At 45.1% G+C, this 22,499-nt stretch overlaps 1 protein-coding gene across 5 annotated transcripts in view; it reads left to right on the forward strand.

Annotated features, from left to right (window-relative positions):
• The window catches only part of KPNA6 (karyopherin alpha 6 (importin alpha 7)), a 58,791-nt gene that overhangs the window by 9,321 nt on the left and 26,971 nt on the right, over nucleotides 1–22,499 (forward strand). For 3 of the 5 annotated variants that reach the window (XM_015408101.1, XM_015408102.1, XM_015408104.1), the window contains exons 2-3: nucleotides 2,135–2,271; nucleotides 12,566–12,702. In XM_015408101.1, the coding sequence (XP_015263587.1) occupies nucleotides 12,571–12,702 (132 nt within the window). In that variant the 5' untranslated portion in view covers nucleotides 2,135–2,271; nucleotides 12,566–12,570. The remainder of the gene's footprint in view (nucleotides 1–2,134; nucleotides 2,272–12,565; nucleotides 12,703–22,499) is intronic. The other 2 variants (XM_015408103.1, XM_015408100.1) reach the window with 1 other exon arrangement.

The raw sequence follows: 22,499 nt of genomic DNA on the forward strand, positions 1-22,499 counted from the left end.
CACCCACCCACACACCTCCCCAATGGGCAAGACTCCAGCGACAGTCTTCTCTGGAATTGCTCCGGAGTCCCGGGTGAGGGAACGCCAATTAGAAGCGCTCCAGTTTGAAGAGGAAGAACAAAATGTAGTAAAGATCTAAGAGAGCACAGCTAAGAAATGGAGAAATATATTTTCAGTTTGTAGCTTACTTTTTATTTTACTTTATTGTAACCCATCTTATTATAATGATTTAGAAATGAAATATATATAGAACATATGGTTATAAAATAAGGAGATTTAAAGGGAAATTATGGGAGATAGAGTTTACAGGTGCAATTGTACTGGAGCAATTGTGAGAGGCAGAAATACTAACCTAGGTGTGTCAATTCTACTGGGTTAATGGATGTAAACTTTAAATATTTAAACAGTAGAAGTTTCATTTCAAAACATTTTGCAAGGTTTGAAAAAGGGTTACCAGTACATTCTAGGATTCTTTTTGCTTGTGTGGTGTGTATTTTCCAGTGTAAGCTTTATTGTTAACCATCTGCACATAAGACTGACATGTTAATTTTTCTTTAAAAATTAGTAGTAATGTGTAAGAACATGAATATGTTGTTAATGTGTAAACATTTAAATGATACATTTTAGATAAGTTGCTTTTGTTAAATGAGATCTTCCTCTATAGTGGAAAAACTTGATCTCTCAGCTTTTCTCATTTCTCCTGCCGCCTGTCCTTATTATCACATGGGAGCTGAATTTTTTTCTCTAATTATCTTGATGGTTCTTGGTTGATTGTCAGACACACTGACAGGTATTTCAACCTACAATTAAACCTATTTCAAAGGCAAGAGTATGAACTAGTTCTGGAGTTGGAGTAAGTAACAGTGATGTCCAAGAGCTCAGAGGTCCTATGCCCTGTAGCAGCTGGACCAGTAGCAGTGCCCTCCCTAGTGAGTGGCAGAAATGCCCCCCCACACCAGCCGACATCACAAAAATGTCATAAATTGGCGTAAGTACTTTGGCCCTATTGCAGTGGCTTTTCCATGGCTGGGAGAAACTGTCCAGTAGCATAATGGAAGTGCTTCAGACTGTAATGGGATATCTTCTGGTGGGGCCCCAACTGTTAGAAGCAAACAGCCCCATGTCACAGAACTCTATGTAAAACTGGAGGAGGATCACTTAATTTGAGGACCCCCCCTTTTTAATATGGAGCTGCGGTGGTTCAAGTGGTTAAGACGCTGAACTGCAGGCTGTGGAAGGTCAGTAGTTCAGCAGTTTGAGACCCGGGTGCCGCATGATGGAGTGAGCTCCCATCTCTAGTTCCAGCTCCTGCCAACCTAGCAGTTCGAAAGCAAGAAATTGCAAGTAGATAAATAGGTACCACTTTGGTGGGAAGGTAACAGCATTCCGTGCACCTTGGTGTTTAATCATGCCGGCCACATGACCACGGAAATGTCTTCGGACAGTGCTGGCTCTTCGGCTTTGAAACGGAGATGAGCACCGCAACCCTAGAGTCTGATTCGACTGGCTTTCGAGCAAGTTGTTAGAAGTGCTAATAGTTAAAAATTAAAGCCTAGTTAGTTGTTTAGAGTGCCTGATTATCTGAAAGGACTTTGGGGGTGTGCCTAACTGTCTGAAAAGGTTCTGGGGATGTCAAGACATTTATAAGATCCTGTGCCTAAATTAATGTTGCATAGGATTTGATTAGAATTTGTGTGGCTATATTCTGGAGAACCCTAGATAGGTACCTCCTTGTTGAGAAGGTCGATAACTATGGACAGTCTTCCTGGAGAGACTGCTCCTCCTCTGCTTCTTATCTTCCCCTACAGTGTACAGCTCTGGGGAGTGTGCCTTGTCCAACCAACAAGTACAACCAGTACGTTGAATATAACACATTATTGGGAACATAACCCAGAATCCTCTGTGACATGAGAAGGGGGGAGTTCCATGGCAAACAGGTCTGATACTGTAGAACCGTGGAAAATGTTGGATTAAATTGACCTTTCCTTGTATAACTGATCTCATTGAACAGTAGCTCTGTAAAATCTTCCAGCTCCAAGAAGATCCTGCATTTTTTGGTTTAATTTTGCATTGAAGCCTTGCCTTGAAATTTTGTTTCTCTCACAATCTTGTTTTTTCTCTCCTTTTGACTAAGTATCTCTGCTGAGGTTCCTCTTACCAGATGGAATGTTCAGCTAGATAGCCTGAGCCCCCACAGAGAGTTGTTAGAAGTGCTAAGTTTTGCACAATCCAGGAAAAAGAGCAAGGGGAAAAGATCTTAGTCACCCTCTGGTGAGTGCCGCATGCTTGGAAAGGATACTTCTGCTGAATCCTTGACTCTTGCTTGGTTTGCATGGAGTTGTTACAGTGTGAAGTCGCTGCTGCCTGCAGGTGATGTCTGCTGCCAAATGGCTCATGACTTGTGCTTTCTCTGGCATCATGGGCTGAACATGACATGTATTCTGTAGTCAGCTTGCTCGATTTAACTCATGACCTTGGAAAGGGGAGGGGGGAGCCTCGGTTTCATCTGGGAGGTCCGCCAAAGCTAAAAGTCTCTGAGTTCATAACTAACTCCAAGAACTAGAAATTGATGGGTTTCATTTTTGTCCTCTCAGTTTACAGTTTCCTGTCCTGAACCCCCTTAAAGATAGTTGTGTCAGGTTTCTTACCTGCTATGAGCTGCTGTTTGGAGTGTTAAGAGTTTCAGAGCCAGGCAGTGCTTGGAATGTAGCTGTCTAGGCAGAAGCTAGTGGAGAAGTTGAAAAGCATCCTTGTGGGCCTAGGTTCCAGATTTGTATGTATCTGATCCCCGTGTGGAAGACTGAGAGGGAAGTTTAAAGGAGTGCGGGTGGAGAGCAAAGGAGAAGGTAAAAAACCAGGTTGCATTGCGGACATTTTATCAACTTTCAATGGCTGTGGACAGGGTGCTTGTGTCTATGCTTTGAAACAACCTGGGTCATTTCCACAGCACAGAGGAACAGCATGTGCAAATTCCCTGCCATTGTAGTTCATATGTACAATTTCACAACCAAGATACAGCCTTTCATCTCCCCAAACTGGAACTTTTCTGTCCCCTGGGCACAGAAAAGTCCAATGTGGTTGAGGTTTGGTGTTCAGGAACAGGAAGCACACAGTGTGTTCCTGTGTACTAGTAACATGCTGCTCCGACATGGTGGCAAATGCTCTTGTGTGAAAGCTCCTGTATACTCTTATGCGCATTTGGATCACACACCTGCCTTGTGGGTTTTCTTGGAAAATTTGAATTGGAAAATTTTCTGGTGTTCTCAATAAAGTGATCTGATTTAGCATATCTGTTTTAACTCCCCCCCCCCAGCACGTGTTCTCTCTCAGCATATTTATTAGACAGAACTAAGAATGTCTATTTTATAGACAATATAAATATGTCAGAAGTAACAAAGTATCTGAACTGAAATATTAAGGTGAAATTAAATTACACACACAATATAGTGTAATCGTTATAGTCAAACACATTCAAAGCTTCATGTAGAAGTTTGATTTTCTTTTTCTGAGGTAATTGTGACACCATCAGCTTCACTGTCATGGTATGCACTGCTTATGAGTTTCAGGTTGAGCAAAATCTGATTTAGAACTACTTGAAAGCAGCTAGTTCAGAGTAACCAAAAGCATGTGAAAACTTGTGCATACTATGTGTGTCTGATGAATGTGAAATAAAAAATAATCAGTTTTAGTTTTGCTTCAGCTTGTTGCCCAGTGTTAGCAGAAGGTGGTAAATACACCTGGAAAAGCTTGGAAAAAGTTTGCTCCACACACCAACTACATTGTGCACAAGGAAGTGCTGCCATTTCCAGAAAAAAAAAAAAGAGGTGGATATGATCACTTTCACTTGGTGCAGGCAGGGGATGAGGAATAGTTTTAGTGCTTCTACTTGCAAGGACTGTTGTGTGAGTGGAAATCTTCTATGGGATCAAACCTAAAGATTTGGGGTTTGGAGGAATACTTGACATCTTCTCCACCCAGAAAACACTGCTTTTGTCTTGAGTAATGAAGTGGGTAGATGTTTGGCATAGCCCTAATTTTTAGAGACTGTGCCGAATGAAGATAAATTGAGTGACACAGGCTATTCTAATGTCTTTTATAACTCCTGAAAAATAAGCAACTTTCTAAACCTTGCTGATTACCACCATGCTCACTCTTTTCTTATCACCTGCCTCTTTCTTCTTGGGCTTCCCTTCTGCTTGGTACAGCAGGGGACAAAACACATCATTTTTGTCTTTTCCCATAAGGGCTTCCTTGTCTGTCTGCATCTCCCTCTGACTCAGCAATGAGAGTCCCAGTTTTAAATAGGTGAGTCTCTGCATTACTCAGCACAGATTAATAGCATGGTAGGAGACACAAGGAGGCAATGCAGTGTGTTGGAATAGAGCAGGGGGACCAGGAGGCTGTGGTTGATCTTTGTATATAAAAGTGCTGTGTTCCCAAGGCTGATTTTATTAACTGGCCTTGGGAGTGCAGCCGTCCTGGGTACCCTTTGGAGAGCAACTAAGCCTGTTGACCTTCCTCAAGACTGAATTAGGTAGGTTTATAATCCTTCCTGTCGTCAAGGACTGAGGGTGGGTACTGGCCTCTGGTGAAAACAAACAGCAGTCCTCTCTCTGCCCTAAAAGACTTTACAATGTCTTTTCTCCCCATTGTCAAACTGCAGAGGACAGGATGACCAAATGCTCTTACACATACTTAGACTGGGAATGAGTGTAGGTGTCAAGCCAGGGGGTCCATTGGGAAGCTGGGCGTTGAAGGGAATAGAATAGAACAAGAAAGGGGACCCGTGATACTCGCCGAGGGGGGGGAGAGCTCCATGCAGAGCAGGAAGAGGAGGAAGCAGCAGCAGCAAGTAAGCCTCCCCCCCCATTCCTGGACACCGGCGGCGCAGCCTGAGCGGCTACCAGCCACCAAGCCCGCTGATTCCCCCCCCATCCCCGGTCTCCTCCACCCCCCCTCCACCACCCTGGCTCTGGCGGTGAGGCCTGAGCAGCTGCCAGCCGCCAGGCCTCGCCGATCTCCTCCACCCCCCTACCCGGTCTCCTCCCCCACCCTCAGCTCCTGCGGCGAGGTCCAAGTGGCTTCCAGCCGCTGGGCCTTGCCGATCTCCTCCCCCCGGCTCCTGCGGCTTCCAGCCGCCGGGCCTTGCTGTCCTCCCTCCCCCCGCTCCTATGGCATGGCCTGAGCAGCTTCCAGCCGCCAGCCCGCCGCCGCGTTCCCTGCGCATGTGCAGGGGAGACTCTTTCACTTTTGGGGGGATTTAAATATCCCCCCTATATTTTTTCTACTTTTTAGATTTTTTGCACACCTGGGGACTGTCTCAAGTGTACAGGAAAATCTCCCTGCTCCCCAGGTGCCCCCGATGTGCGGATTTAGATATCCGCACGCAGGGGGCGCCTTCGCTATTAGATATATAGATAAAGTTTGTTGTATGTGGCCATTGGCTGTTACAATTTTATATAAAACTGGATCCCTAATATCTTAAAATACAGTTATTAAATTCAGTGAGAATTAAATTCATTTGTACAATATCTAAAATATTTAAAATGCCTCAAATTAAAATTGTATACAGCATTTACAACTTTCAATTCCAGTTGTAATAATGTTAATGCCTTGCATCTCAGTAAGCTGCATTCCTAAGAACCACCTTTGCTCTAGCTTTCCTGGCTGCTAACACAAAAAGTTCTACCTTATAAGATACCAAAGGATTCACGTCTGACAACAGAAAAATTAGCTTATCACTATCAGAAAAATTGTGCCGTTGATTAAGTATTTGAGATAAAAAATCTATTTCTAAGATCCGAATATAGTGGACAAACCATTATGTAGTGAAATTGATCTTCAATAGAAGTTCCACGTAGACAAATACGTTGTTCTAGGGGAATTTTTAGATATCTTCCAGTCAGTACTTCTGATGGCATGTTCTGAAATTGTAATGCCGTGAATGCCACTCGTAGGCTATGTGTAGTAATGTTTATCAAATAGGAGGCTCTTAAATGATCTTTCTTTAAGTTTTTATACCAAGGGGCAGATTTTGACTGTGCAATTAACTGGTTATCTATTAAAGCATCTGCATTATATACCCATTGTTACAGATCTTGAATATTCCTTAAGGGTCTAAGCAGGTCATCTGGTACAGTGTATCGAGAAGTGATGTTATTAAAAAATACAGAGTGGATTTTATCCTTACTTAATAGGGCACAATAACTAAGTTTGCTAAATGATTCACTTGGTAACCACTGGTATTTCTTCCATGATTTCAGTATAGCTAAATGGGCTCAAGCCCTGATTGAGGGGGTACCAAGTTCTGCCTGCAATAAGGCTGCTGGTGTCCCTTTAGGCAGTGCCAGAACATGCCTCAAAAAAAGGTTTTGAATTGTTTCCAAACTAGCAAGTATTTGTTCCTTCCAGCCCCAAAGTTCTGTTCTGTACAATATATGGGAGATAACTTTACTGTTAAAAAGCTTGAGGGTAGGATCTATAAGAAAGCCCCCCTTGGTTCGGTAGAATCTCAGTATTACTCCTGTTATCTAAGTTGCTGATGCTTTAATAAAGGCTACATGCACATTCCAGTTCAGCGTTTCACTAAAAATTAATCCCAAATATTTCTAGATCTTGCATTGTTCTATTGGGATACCTTGTATGTTCCAGGAATGTCTTTTAGGTCTTTTTGGTTTTTGAGTAATTGATAGTAAGATTCTCTTCTCCACAATATTCTCCTAGTTTGTCCAGAAGCATCTTCAAACCATTCCTAGTTAGGGAAGATAAAACCATATTGTCTGTGTAAAGCAGTATTGATGTTTTCTGCTGGCCTATCGTAGGTGAAACAAATTCGGGGCCATTTAGCCTGGGAACTATGTCATTTATGTCTAAATCGAAAAGTGCAGGGGCTGAGACTTCCGGTTTTCGGCGACTCGCAAATGAACGCACTCCATCAAGCTCTGATGGGTGCGATTTGGATTGAGGCGGCAAGGAGGGGGTTCGGAAGCCTTCGATCCCCCCCTGAAGCTCTTGTAGGGAGCTTCTAGCCTGGAGCACTGAAGGAGCCACTCCTGGAGGATTGAGGCTCTTTTTAGCTTCTGAAGGTCCCACTGCCCCGAGGCCAGCAATGGCGACCAGAGACATTACCGGACCAGAGCGCGCAAGGACTTAAGCAAAAGGACTCTTCCTCTGGGATGACACCCAGCCAAGGGGGGGGGGAAGTGAGTGAAGAAGTTTCAAAAGAAAGACAAAAGTATAGAGGGTGAAGGAACTGACAGTGAGACGGCAAAGCCCCATAGAGAAAGGGAGGGGACTCTCGGGAGGAAGAACCCTACCCTACAGCGCAAAAAACAGCGAAATGGGAAGCAAGCCGACAACAAGCTGTTAGAAACCCACCTGACCCAAGCGGATTGCAGCGGGGCTCGTTATTCAGTCCAGAGAAAAACCTTAGAACTTTTAAGAACTTTTACCTTAATGTAAACAATGTCGCAGCGAGGGGGGAAAATGGTGTGGTTCGAGGTGAGATTTTGAGAGGTTCACCGAGAGACCTAGGGCAGCGAGTAGTCTGGATGATGCTTCTCAGAAGGTCTTCGTGGGAGGGAGCCACTAGAAGCCAATCATCTATATATGGGAAGATGACAATAACATGCTATCTCAAAGTGGCCGCTGCCACTGCCATACATTTGGTAAAATCCCTCCGGGCGGACGATAGCCCAAAGGGGATGGCTCGATACTGATAGTGGTGGGACCCGACGGTGGAGGTGTTGACGGAATGATGGACGGATAGTGAGGTGGAAGTAGGCGTCTTGGAGATCCAGAGATGCTAACCAGTCGCCTTCTTGTAGGAGTGGAAGAATGGACTGCCAAGTAATCATGCGGAATTTTCTGCAACGGATGTAGCTACTTAGGCCCCTGAGATCCATAATGGGATGCTTTCCTCCTGTCCGTTTGGGGACCAGGAAATAGCGGGAGTAAAACCCCAATCGATGTTATGAATGGAGTACGGGTTCTACAGCACCTTTGGCAAGTAGGTCGGAAACGTTGGCCCTCAAAAAATGGTTCAGGGGTACGACGGAAGTGAGGTATATGAGGTGAGTGAAGAAATTCTATCGCGTATCCCATGCAAATTATGGTGAGGACCTAAGAGTCTGTTGTAACAAGTTGCCAAGCAGGGAGAAAAGGATGAAGTCTGGTGCCCCATCCGGGAGTTATGGTGGACAGCCTGGGGGTGACAGGAAGAATTGAGAGGTCAAAGAGACTGTTTGGTGTTGGCGTCAGATCGTTTAGGCTGTTGATTGTTGCCCTTAGATTGAAAGGAGGATCTGGAGTAGGGCGTCTTCCGTCTCCAGGAGTCATTCGAAGGGGGAGATTGTTGCCGTCGGGTAGGCCTCGGTGTCTAGGTACGATGTTTAAATTTCGGTGGAAAGGAGGTAGGCATGACGCCCAGGCGTTTGGCACGCTTTCTGCTGTCATCCACCAAGGAGAGATACTGATCAGTGGTGGAATGAAATAAACCTTCTCCATCAAATGGTAAATCTTCTTTTTTAGCCTTGACATCATCTTGAAGGGAGGCCCTCCGGAGCCACACGTGGCGGTGAAGCGCTATGGAGGTGGCCAGACCTCTAGAGGAGCATGCAACCACGTGACTGATGGTGTTGATTTGCTGACGGGACAACAAGGCCAATTCTTCGACAATGGAAGAGGCTACTTTCTGTGAAGGTTCAGGCAGTTCCGAAAGTAATGGCATGAATTGGTTCGCTAAATGATAGGAGTAAGTTGAGAAGTAGGCCAGATATTTGTGAAGTTTGGACACAGTCGTGGTAAGGGAGTAAAATTTTCTAGCTAGGGTGTCAATTTTTCTGCCTTCCTGGTCAGGCGGTGCCGGGTGTTTGGCTTGTTTGGCCTTAGATGCCGAGTGTATGATAAGAGAGTTCTGTGGTGGATGCGAGACAAGAAACTCGGCATAACATGGTTGAATCTTATACAGGGAGTCAAAACACCTAGGAGCTCGAGGAATGGTAGCAGGAGTATCCTAAGCCTCTTTCAAAGTTTCTAACTGAACTGGAAGCATGGGCAGTAAGGCTCCGGAAGGGAGGTCAGCCTGTACTAGCTTGTGGACAAGAGCCATAACTCCAGGTGTTTCATTTGTCAATTGGACCTGTAGTGCATGGCACAGACGAGCGAAAAGTTGCAGGTATGATTTAGGACCGTCCGATGGTGAGAGGGAACCTGACTGTTCTGAATCCGAGTGCTCAGAGTCATGGTTGGACGAACCCGATGGGGACTCGAGGTGTTTGGAGAGGTCATCTGGCATGTAGATAGGAGGTTCCAGAGGTTGCATAGGAGCCGAGTCCAAGGGAGGAGGGGCCCCTAAAGCCGCTGATGGGGCCAGTTTGGTAGTGTGAGATGAGCGTTGTGTCATGAGAAGGCCCATATCTTGAGGGTCATCCTGGTCCCGGTGACTTCTTTGACTCTCTGAGTAGTGATATGTCATTGGGGATCGAGATCGTGAGCGAGAATGTCTGGAGGCGTAGTAGCACCTTTCGTATGTACGAGGTGACGGAGATCTCGAATCCGAGGAGTATCGGTGTCGACGGTAAGGTGTTGGCTGATAGTGGGAGGGAGACCCAGAGTGGTAGCGAGAACTTCGAGAACGTTGAGGTGAGGTAGTAAGTACAACCGACGAGAACCAGTCCTCACGATCTCGAAAGGTTCGATCCCGGAGTCAAGGAGATCAGAAGGCGGTTGGCTATAAGCCGATGGCAAACGGGAAGTCATCGTCACAACCTGAGTATGATGCACGTCGGCCAGCTGGGCACCGAGTGGTCGAAGTCGAACCTCTTCGGATTGTAGAGCTGACAAATCTGACTGCCCTGCCGGTACCGCTGTCGGCTGAGGAAGACTGTTTGGACTGTTTCAATCTTGGAGGGTCAGAGGACGATTCTGACGATCTCTTTGCCTCCTTCTCGGACTTACGTTTGACTTTATCAGAGACAGCCGAGATAGTTGATTTTTGGGACAACTTTCCCTTTTTGTCAGGGGTAGCAGCTGACTGAGCTGAATCTCCCTTCGGTTATGAGGGAGGCGGCGAGGCACGAGTCGTTGAGGGCTGCGCCATTTGCGGGTGGAGGGAGGCCTCCAGGAGATTACTCCTGAGGCGATCAGCGTGATTTTTACGGGCTTGAGTGCTAAAGTTACTATAGTGAGCACAAGTAGCAACTCGATGGCCTTCTCCTAGACAAAACAGGCAGAGAGAGTGGCTGTCCGTCGACAGTAATTTCGCTCCACAGCCCTGGCACCTTTTTAAAAAGGTGGTTTTCTTCTTCGAGTCCGCCATGGTGTGGGGGGGCGGGCGGGCGGGAGAAGACGGAGAATTTCCTCAGACAACAAGATTATTATTTTTTTGTAGACAAAGAAGACGAAAATGACGGTAAAGACGATAGGTAAAATAAATGAGGCAGCTGATGTAAACCAGAGGAGTGAAGCGCAACAAGGTCTGAACGTGGTGGCGGAAAAGAAGAAACTGAGCGGGGGCGGGGTTTCTCCTCAGCTTCAGGCATGTGCAGTAGCAGCCTGCTCCCCAGAGCGGAGGAGAAAAGCCCCCCAAAATTGTCTGAGGCTAGCTCTTCCAGATCTCCAAGATCAGGTTCACGGGCAGGCCAAAACCCGTGTGTGTGACTGCACAGGGACCACGATGAAGATCATATAGGTGTTCTGAAAGGATGGGCAGAATCTAGAAACAGAAAAGTGTTATTGGGGGGAATGGAGGCTGCATGGTGAAATTGAACGAGTGAAAAGTTGCAAATGAGGGACTGTGAATTTCTACGAAGGTAGAAAGGAAAGGATTTGGACTGTGTAAAGTTTTTTCCAACCTAGTTCTTTGATTTCTAGCACCTTAGGACTTTGCCAGACATTGCTGTTGGGGGTGGTATTGACTGTCACTGCTTGCAAGCTGCCCCAAGTGAAACTGGCAGTTCTCCAGCTAGTGGTTGCCAGAGCGTGTCTGAAATATCCAACTCTGTTTCCTTCTGCGGCCTAACATAACAGTGAAGTCACAAGCCTACATTTGTGACATGCCTTGTTGCTATGGGAATGGGAGGCCATCATAGTACATCCTTCACTGCAGCATCATTGATGAGGGTGGGAGCAGGGAAAGACATGGACGGAAAGTGTCCTGAAAAGCAACAGGTAAACAGGAGTTGACCCTACTTGTACTTTGCAAAGATTCTTGAGCTGGTTTTCTACTGTGCTGTCCACAAAACCACCTGCAGAAGTTAGGTTTTTTTTATTTTTATTGTAAAAGTGTGTATCCTTAATCAAGGTAGTTTGCAATAGAGTAGTTTTAAAACAATACAGCGCACTGCACTAAAACAGTGTAATACCAATGCAGCAATAGACAAGAGAACCATCAGCAACACACATTCAGGGATCATAGTAGGAACACATCTCATATCACACCAGAATAAAATCTGATTCATCACCATTATCAAATTAGCCTAAGTACTTGGTGGAAGAAAGTGTTTTTAGATGCTCCCTGCTGCTCAGTGCCACCACTGAGAAGACCCTCCACCTCATGTCTGTAAACTAGGCCTGTGATGATGAAATGTGGAGCTGAGCCTCTTAGCATGAGGCTGCCCACTCAGGTCAAGTGAAAGTGGGTTTTTTTTGTCCCTTGGCCCCAGAATGTTGTCAGGGGGAGACTGAACTAAGTACACTCAAGTTAACGTCTTCAGGTAACACAGTTGGGGTTATTACACTCATTCTTTGTGTTGGGGACAGAGCGAAAGATTATTTCAAGTGCTCTCTTGGCTTCCCTGTATTGTAGGAGAGCAGCACAGTCTTTGTGGACTGTTTTATTTGCTGCCATACATCTTCATGCTCCGTGTCCTATCTAGCCCCCCAAGCTGTACTGCTTTAAATATGTGTGTGTGTGTAAATTCAGGGGCTCAAGGTGCATCGGAAAATAAAAAATGCAGTATCAAAATACTGACGCAACTTGGATGTGGTGTGTTGAGCTCAGCAGCTTTTTTATGATGTCTTGGTTGATCTTGTCACTAATGAAAAGGTCCACCGAATTCTTCACAAGGCACATTAGGACAAGCACAAAGATGCTATTGTAAAATTCACTGCTGTGAATTTAGGGGTGGGGCTTGATTCCTGGTTGGTTTTACCTTTTCCAGCTTGTTCCAGAGTAAACTAGGGAAATAAACATGCTTTGTTTTGATACTAGAACCTGTGGAAAGAAGGCCTGCATTGCAGTGTGTCCAGATGCAGACTTAGAGAGCAGGACTCTGAAGAGGCAGCATAGAAATATTATAAATAAATAGAGAGCCAGGTTTCAAACCCCGTCTATAATGGGACCTGCTGCACAGCTTTGAGCAGGCCACTTTTTGGTTCTTATGTGTAACAGTGGCATTGGATGACTGAATTGTATAAGCTCTGCTATGTAAGTGATGGTATACAACAGCTACTATAATTTGAGCACCTTTAATACAGGTGTAGCACAATACCAGCGTCTGAGTCTGGAGTCCTGTTTCCATTTGACTTAGCAGGGATGGCATCTTCCTCTCTTCTTCCCCTGCAGAAACCATGGCGAGTCCAGCAAAAGAGAACAACTACCGAATGAAGAGTTACAAAAACAAGGCACTGAATCCTGAGGAGATGCGCCGGAGGAGAGAGGAGGAAGGGATCCAGCTGCGCAAACAGAAGCGAGAGCAGCAGGTAATGCTTGTGTGGGCTGACAAATGTGTTTGTCTTGGTTAGAAGGCAGCCAGAGTTAACTGTTTCTGATTACATGAAACATTTCTGGAGCTTAGATAGGTTTGTCATATCCTTGTTGTTGGGTTTGGGTGGGTGGAATTTATGGTTGTCTAGTACCTGGGCAGCTGTAAGCTTTGCAAAATTGGGACTTAAAACTGGGACTTTAGTCTTTCAGTGGCTTAATCACATGAGCAGGTGAATCTCTTGCAGTGAAGACCATTAGTCTATCAAAGTCAGTATTGCCTATTAAAAATTGGCAGTGGCTTCTTGGGGTCTCAAGTCAAGGTTTTTCACATTGCTAGCCCCCTAATCCTTTTAAGTTGCAATGCTGGGGATTTGAGTCTGGGATCTTCTTCATGCAAAGCAGATGCTGTACCACTGTGTCCTCTTTGACCCACCAGGGCAACTGGTTGGCCACTGTGTCAAACAGGATGCAGGACTAGATGGACCATTGGTTTGATCCAGCAGGGCAACTCATGTTCTGATGAACTATGGCCCCATCTTTTAATACGTTAAAGGTATATCTGATTAATAGGAGACAATTTTAATTAGTGTATTGGACAGCAACTGGTGCCCTTGTTTGTATTTTTGTTCTTTTACTGTATGTGTCTAATAGAGAATGAAAAGACCTACTGAAGATCATCACAGAAAGTGCTGAATCTCCTTCTTGAGTATCTCAAAAAGGCACCTGTACTGTGGTTTTAATAATGCTCAGACTGATTTTTAATAGGTTAAAAAGGAACATCAACTAAATTATTTAATTGGAATGTAGCTGTAACAAAACTGAGTAATCTGTAAGGTGCTAGTGGTCTCCTGTTGAGTGCTTGAAAGCTTGTGTACATTTTAAACCCAAATGTGATCTAGTAAAACTTGGTCTTTAGTGATTTAGAGGTTGTGGAGAAACGCCATTTTGTGGATGTAAGTTGGTGTGGGCTGGATAGGAGGAGGCCATCAAACTTGAGGTAGGCCTGGGCCTAGTTTTCTCATCCCCCCCCTCCTCCTGTCTCCAACCAGCAGTCTGAGGGTAGCTCCCTAAAGAGGACAGGAAGTCCATTATGGAGATCTGCCCCAGAATGCTGCAGGAGGGAGAGAGCCAGTTCCTGGGCAGGAAACTGCTGTTTTACATTGTGTTGAGCGGGAAGCCAGTCTATCAGAAGCCAGTCAGACTTCTGGTTGGAGTCTACAGGAGGCAGAGGCCGCTTTGGGAGACATGCTGATCTAACCTTCTCCAGTGGAGGGAAGTGATGTGCCTGCCCTGCAGACCATCTAGACAGGGTATGAGTGTAGAGGAGGGAGAGGTGGAGCGGTTTTGTCGTTATTTTTGATTCTTCAATTCACTGTATGCCTGTAAATAGTTAAGTGTTTTCAAATAAATCCTTTAAATGATAAAGGAGTGAGATCCCTTTGTACCTCTTGTTAGCCGAATTGCTTTATTTACAGCAATTGGCAATTTATAAATGGGTTCTTGCCAATTTATACCAAGGTCCTGTTCCCACCAAGGGTTACCAGAGAAGGATTCGAGGCTGTTGTTGTTAAAATAAATGTCTTTTACTTAAAGAATAAATCTCATACAAACAATACTGATGCACTCACACATTCAATCAAGTTCCTTAGAAATACAGTATTAAAATAAGCACAATTGCATTAGCAGGTAGGGTGATGGTGGGCAATACTTATCTGTCTTGCAGCTTGGTTGTTCCAATGAAGAATGGATAAGAAGAAATAGAAAATAAAAGGATCCACGCTACCAGAACTAGGTGGACTGTGTGGGGGTCTCTTGACTGCAGATCAAGAGATCAAAGTAGAGGCAAGGGTTGGGGATAGCAAGTGGGACTCAAGGGGAGTGAAAGCAGATAGAGGTTGTTGCGGGGATTGCTAGCTAGGAAGGGCCAGGTGAATGGTCCTTTCCTTTTATAGGGGGTTCAAGAGATGGGTTGTGGCTGTGCCAACCTCTTGACCCACCTACCTGTTAGTCCGTCCCAAAAACAATCCTATTGGTTTCATGTGGGAAGGGGTGGTTACCTAAAAGGAGTGGGCCAATATTGTAATCTAAGACCTTACTCAGAGTATGGCATCTGGACAGGTGTGAACCTTGTCATCATGAAACTTCATTGTAGTGTTGATGAACCTGGCCATTCTATTGATAACCAAATGTCCATTTGGCAGGAAATGCCTTCTCAGGAACAAAGCAGTGATGTGTGGTACGTGACCACAAACAGTTCTGCAATGGGGCTGTTTCTTCTCAGAGTTGTTGTTTTCTCATTGCTCACAATAATGGAGGTGTGTGCTTCTTCACCAGGCTAGGTAACTGTGTAGCTGAAACCTTATTTATGTGTAAGGCATGTGCATGCAACCTTCTATGTGTGGCATCACAACAGGTGACTTATAATGTGCAGTCTTCTGAGCCTGTGTGTGTATGTGTGTGCACAGTCCATTGTGTGTAGCAATAAATAGTTCATAAAGCAAATATAAGTCTCATTCTCTAACACACCTAGTTCACCCAGCTGTTTGGGTATGCTAGAGGTGGGTCGGGGACACCCTGAGGATGAGGAGAATGGGCAAAACTCAGTTGCCAACTCTCCAGGGGAGCCCCAAAGATTGCCAGGAAGCCTGAAGGCGGATTCCTAGTAAGACCAAAGGGAGGTTAGGAGCCCAAGACAGGGACAGTGGTGCCACAGCAATACCCAGAGGCAGTGGAGAAGAACTGCCCCTTCAGGTGCCAGGTCAGGCGAAGGAGGGGTGGGCAAAGCGGGGGCTGCCAGCTGACGTGGGCCCGTTCCGCCACAGAGGTGCAAGCCAGTAAACAGTATTTTGGGGTGATTGGGCATTAGGAAATGGAAAAATGTGTTCTTGAGATACCATTTAAAAGATTTAAGTCTGAGCATAGAAAAATATTAAATCAAGTGGTAACAGTACAAGAAATCAATCATGCTATTTAAAAAAATCAAAAAAGACAAAGCCCCTGGACCTGATGGCTTGACAGTAACATATATTACAAATGTTTTGAAGATATATTAACAATATCTCTCCAAAAAACAATGAATGAAATACAGGAGAGAAAACAAATACCACCAACCTGGTGAGAAGTGAATATAACTCAAATACATAAAGAAGGAAATGATCCATGATTACCACTTATCTTATGACCAATCTCATTACTAAACATAGATTATAATTTTTTGCAACAATAGTGGCTGAGAGCCTAAGAAAGTGTATTCCACAATTTATCCATGAAGATCAAATGGGATTTATCCCAAAAGAAGATATATAAAGGTCAATATCAGATATTAGCTGAACACAATTGAATATTCTAGGAGAAAAGGTGGAAAAATGGCATTTATGTTCCTGGATCCAGAGAAACCTTTGATAATGCGTCTTGGCTTTTAAAGAAAGTATTACAAAGTATGAATTGTGCCAATAAATTCCTAAATTGGATTCAAAATATTTCTACTGATCAACATGCCAGAATTTTAGTAAACGACTCCTTATGCATGGGATAGAGCAGGGAGAGAAAGAGGTACTTTTCTCCCTTTCTCACAGTACAAGAACTCATGGGCACTCCATGAAATTGCTGAGCGGTCGGATTAGAACAGATAAAAGGAAGTCCTTCTTCACCCAAAGAGTGATTAACACATGGAATTCACTGCCACAGGAGGTGGTGGCGGCTACAAGCATGGACAGCTTCAAGAGGGAATTAGATAAGCATATGGAGCAGAGGTTCATGGCTAGGCAGAATCTCTGCTATTAAAATGAATATATTAACAAAGTTGACCTTGTTCCAAGTGCTACCAATTGATGTACATGAAAAGATTTTTTTTAAATGGCAGAAAATGATAAACAACTTTATGTGGAATGGAAAGAAACCATGAATAAGATTTAAAAATATTACAGGATGAACAAAATGAGGAGGCCTGGCAGTACCAAATATTAAGTTATACTGCCAAGCGTCTGCATTGGATCTCAGATCGGATCACAAATCCAAACGAGAGGAATACTAAATAGGAAACAGCTGATACAAAAGAAAGAACCCACAATTATTTATGGATTAAGAAGTCATTAAAACTATTCAAAAACAAGATAGCAGTCATATTTTGAGGGACTGATTACTATGAATATGGTTTCAATTAGGGGTATGCAGGGGAAATCCCCCCCCCCCCAGGTTCTGGATATATTGAAGCTGAATTTTTTTCGGAATACCGAAAAGCCCACAAATACCAATACTGGTATTGTATTGATACCCGAAAATTTTCAGTATTCCCGAAATTGTTTGGCTCCTTTATATCCTATTGGGCCATTGTAGTCAGTGGCAACAATCTTCTAACAAGTTTTCTGGGGGCTGGAGGGAGGGGGTTTGAGATGCACCAAATTCGTACTGTAGCTGCCGGAACCTCTCCCCAAAAGACCCCCAAAGGTTTGAAAGAATTGGACCAGGGGGTCCAATTCCAGGGGCATCCAAAGAGGGTGCCCCCAATTCTCCATTGTTTCCTATGGGGATGGGAAAAGGGTAGGCAGCAGTGTCTCCCCAAGAATCTCTCTGTAAAAAAGTAAGTGAGGTGTGGTGGCGTGAAGGGGCATGTTTGCCAGGCCAGCAGCAGAACCTGTGCAGTGTGCCCCCCAGAACCAGTGCCACTGTGGCAGTCAATGCCCAAACACAATTGGACTCAGGTCAAATCAGAGAATCTCTGCAGTATAAACTGAGGGGGCATGTTTGCCAGGCCAGCAGCAGAACCTGTGCAATGTGGCCCCCAGAACCTGTGCCACTGTTGCAGTCAGTGCCAAACCCAACAGAACTCAGTTCAAAACAGAGAGTATCTCTGCAGCATAAACTGATGGAGCATGTTTGCCAGACCAGCAGTAGCAGAACTTGTGCAATGTTTGTTTGTTTAGCCCCCTGGAGGGGACTTTTTATTGCATTTTCTATAGACTACAAACTACAATGAAAAAAGGGAGGGGACAAATACATCTAAGGGAGAAAGGAAAGAAAACCACTACTAACTAAAACCCCAAGTATAGGAGATAATTTCAATTTGCTTATATCAGTATTAGTCTAAAAATGCTAAAATCACATTGAACATGGTCGATTAAGCTATGATATTAATCTTCTTATTGATTAGTTACACTGTTTTAAGAGATTCACTAGAGCATCTTTGATAATAAAAGCTTATAAGGCACAATTCAGAGTTCTTCAGCCATTATTTTGTTTTATCTTTTCTTATCCTCAATTGATAATCTCGTTTGGGGGCCGCCACCCCCTTTTCAGAAGCAGAGTCCTCGTCGGAAGAATCCTTGCTAGGTTTGCTGTCCTCTCTGCTGTCCTCTCCCGAATCTCCCAGTTGCACTCTCAGAAACTCACGTACTTTAGAAACAGAGTCAATTTTTTCTTTTTTTATCCTTTAATTTGAAAAGGACGCCCTCGGGAATCAACCACCTGTAAGGAATGTTTGCAAGAACATAATCAAGTCCTTATATTTCTGACTCTTTTTTATTTCAAAAGGAATATCTTTTAGAATTCTGATGGTGTTGTCTCCAATTTTTAAGGGTGCTCCTGATGTTGCTTTCAGTATTTGATCCAGCACATGTCTCTTCGAGAATCTTACCAGTATTTCCCCAGGCAGATTATTTTTCTTGATGTATACGAGGTAGGCTCTATAAGCCACATCCATTTTGCTTATAAGATAGTCCGTTTTTAAATCTGCAATTGGGGCAAGCGCATCACTCAGAAGTTGTTTCAGATTCTCATCTTTAGCCTCAGGGACACTTTGGAACCGGAGAACTAGGTTGGCTTTTTCCATTTGTAGCTGCATGAGCTGATGTTCATCAGAAACTTGCTTCTTTTCCAGTAACTTCACCCTTTTATTAACCTTTTTGGATTTGGCATCCATTTCCTTCACCTTCTCAGCTGTTTGCTCCGTGTTTTTGGTAGTTTCGTTCAGTTGGAGCTGCTGAGCAGCAAAGTTCTGGTTTAATGTTGTCAGCTGTTGATTGATATTTGTCATCTGATCCAGTAGAGGGCGCAAAGAGTCCGGTAAAGGTAAAGGTTCTCTTGCTCGAAAGCCAGTCGAACCTGACTCTAGGGTTGCGGTGCTCATCTCCGTTTCAAAGCCAAAGAGCCAGCGCTGTCCAAAGACATTTCCGTGGTCATGTGGCCGGCATGACTAAACACCAAGGCGCACGGAACGCTGTTACCTTCCCACTGAAGTGGTACCTATTTATCTACTTGCAATTTCTTGCTTTCGAACTGCTAGGTTGGCTAGCAGCTTAGAAAACTCTGTGTTACCTTCCGGTTGGGGGCTCATGCTTCCAGCCGGTTTCATTTTTGCCTGCCTTTCTTTCTCCGCTTTTCTCAGCACCATTTTTATGGATTGTTTACTTTTTAAAAGTTTTGCTAAAGGCTCTGCAATTCAGCCAAGCACTTATTCATGCTCTCGTGTACTCTTCGAAACAGATTTTAACGCTTATGGTTCCGTCCCCCCTTGGGAGATTGCTGTTTTACTCATGCGTATGGGAGGGGCCCCTCCTCCACTCGCTACTTTCGCCGATCCTGGGGGACTTTCTTTTATAATCCTGGTGTTTGCATTAAACTCGACTCACTGTTCATTGGTGGTCCGGAGACCTCGCCACAGGTACTTTTATAACGCCCAATCTCCAACGCTTGTCCCGGTCGGCGTCTCTAGTTCCATTCGGACGCCCAATGGTCGGACCGCCGGGGTGGAGGAGTGCCTCAATTCTCCAGCATCATGCTGACGAAGAGGCCACCCCTCAAAAGCCCCATGTCTAGGAGCCTTTCACCAAGGCTCCGGGGGTGGTGGTGCAAACAATCGCCCTCCCTCCAAACCGCCGGCACGCGGATCTCCTCCCCGGGAGGTCCGGGGAATGCGTCTGCTAGCGGGTCGCCATTAAACCAGAAGCTGAACCTGTGCAATGTTAAGTAATCACCACAACAAGAAGCCCTGCCCACTAATGCCTCAGAAAGTCTACTGATCCTCCTCTCTCAGCAGCAGTACACCAGCCATCACTGTCTGCCTTAGTGGAGGAGGCTTAGCCTAGGTGCGGCAGCTGCCCTTCATCACAGGCTCTCCCTTTCCCACTTCACCCCTGCAAAAGAAAAATTATTTTTCAATTAACATTCATTTACATTCATTATTATTTATGGTGCTCCTGTGGGTTCTGCTGGTTTCTGTCTGGCTGCTTGGCATCTACCCTACTCTACCTTGTTCATACAGAGAACAGTTTTTGTGCTGCTGTTTTAATTTCAGCATGCAATTTTGGTTTGGGGTGGCTGGTAGTGTAACTTAGGTGCATACACGCACCACCCTCAACATCACCCTGCACTGCACAGCTACCAGGGTTCTGTAGAGGTATTTCTGCTGCAGGTGGGATGGATGGAAGTGGGCAGATTGGTGGGGCATTCTTGTGCCAATCATAATGGTAATGGCCCTGGCGGCTCATTCTCCATAGCCTCTCTAGTTTTAGTCATGGGAAGAGCATTGTAACCCAACTTCCCAGCACAGACCAAGCGGGGATGCAGGCACAAGTATGCGTGCTCACTTCAATCACCCTCAAAGTCTGGGACCGGGAAACCGAACAGTGGCAAGTTGACCTTTAGGAAGACCAGCTGCTGAACTGACCAGGGGAGCAGGCGTAGGCGATGCGAGCAGACAATGTCGCCCGCATGGGGAAAAACGCGCTCACTCTGCACGCTCGTCGGAGGGCATGAGAGGAGCTTCTGGGCCATGGTAGAGAAGTCCAGCCCCTCCCTCATAGCCCAGTAGCTCAGTGAACAGGTTGCCTGTGACTTGTAGGGTTCCAAAAGGTCCTCCCTCACCATCACAGCTGCTGTATCCTCTCTCATGTACCTGCCGCTCCAAGGAGAGGGGCCAAGGATCCGCCTGATGACTGCCATCTCAACAGTTGTTGTGGCTGGGGGTGTGGGGGGGGGGGGGTGAGGAGGTGTGGGATGAACAGCAGTGGAGCTCCTGGCACCCCCCTCTCCCTCAGCTTGTGGCAACGTGACCCTCTTGGCCCACCTGCGCTCAACTCGCCGGGAGAGCGTGTCTCACTATTGAGTGAACTTGTTGGCCCGCTCGGCGATCTTGCCCTTGATGCGCGGGTCACACATGGTCACCAGCATGTAGACCTTCTGCTGGAGGATAGACTGAAAGCAGTCCTCGAGTCCGTCTTGCAGCCTTCTCACCAGTGTGCACACCGCTGGAGGCATGTCTGCACGTCCTACAGCTGGTTCCAGAAACAAGGCCAAGTCCTCATGAGATGTGTGGATCATGGGAATGACCAGAGCCAGACTTGCCGTGTCAGACGAGAGCATTTCTGTGTAGCTCTTAAAGGGCCTAAGAACTTCCACAGCCTGAGAAATGTTCAACCAGTCCTGGTTGAACTGGCTCTCTTCCCGAATGACCCTGGTCTCAGAGATCAGGGCAGTCAGGGTTCTCTCCTGCTCCACCAAACGTTCAAGCATGACACAGGTGGAGTTCCAGCGAGTGGTGATGTCGCCAAGCAGGCAGTGCACCGACACACCTGTCAGCGTCTGCTTCTCGCACAGCGGAAAGGTGTCCTTCACACTGCGAGTGAGGTGACCCATGATGTACCAGCATTTCTGGAGGAGATGCCATAACTCATGGGTCTCAGCATCCAGATGATTATTATTATTTATTACATTTATACACCGCCCTCCCAGCCATAGCTGGCTCAGGGCGGCTTACAACAGAATAAAACCAGCAATAAATAGTATAATGATCATAAAACCACATAACAGTTACAACATTAAAAGGTGCTAACAATAATAATCCAAATACCATTAAACAGATAACAGTTTAGCATTACATTTGGGATGGCACTCAGACTTCAATGCAGAACCTAACCCCAAAGCATCCTTGACCATGAGGTGGAGAAGGTAGGCCGCACAGTAAATGAGCGTCAGGCCCAGTCGCTTTGCCGCTGCCCTAATGTTCGTGCCACCAGATGCAACATTTATCATATGTGGTGGACATGTAAGAAAGCAAGATAATATTGGATAAAGATCCATGAAGAGATACAAAAGGTATTAAAATTTAAGTTTGCAATGGACTCAAAAAATGTTATTAAATATTTTACCAAGTAATATTACAAGAACACATAGTAAACTATTTAAATGTATGGTAATGGCAGCAAGGGTGTCTAAATGGAAGGCAGAAAAATGCCCAGAATTGATGGAATGCATGAACAAATTAATTGAGTATGTGATTGCTAATTTAACATCTTATTTACATAATAGATCGAATTTAGAATTTCAAGAAAAATGGAATGTATGTTTTGACTAGTAAAGGTAAAAGTTTCCCTTTGTCAGACTCCCTGGTCAAGTTACCGGTACTCTCAAGCACACTGTCTTTGGCAGTGAAAAGCTTTAGAGTTATACAAGGTCCAGGCATGATCAATACTGTGTCAGTTCTAAAGCATTTTGGAGGGTACTTGCATAGATATAGAAAGTTCAAATGTAGCTCCTCCTAAACCCCACACATGTATCACGTCACATACACAGCCAGGCTCCCGCGTCTCCATGGGACGGGACAAATAAACAAAGCTGGGTGGGGGAGACAAACAAAGTGGTTTATTGCCAAGGTGACTTACATTGGGTATGACTATTGGGGAATATAGGGTGTGACACAGAGTTTGGATTTGATGTAAATTCGATGTAAAGAAGCATTATGTAAATTAATTTGATGTAAAGAAGCAAATTTCTAGTTCTTATGGCTTAAGAAATGAAC

This window comes from Gekko japonicus, unplaced genomic scaffold (assembly GCF_001447785.1).
Source record: "Gekko japonicus isolate JY-2015 unplaced genomic scaffold, Gekko_japonicus_V1.1 scaffold36, whole genome shotgun sequence".
Lineage (NCBI taxonomy): Eukaryota > Metazoa > Chordata > Lepidosauria > Squamata > Gekkonidae > Gekko > Gekko japonicus.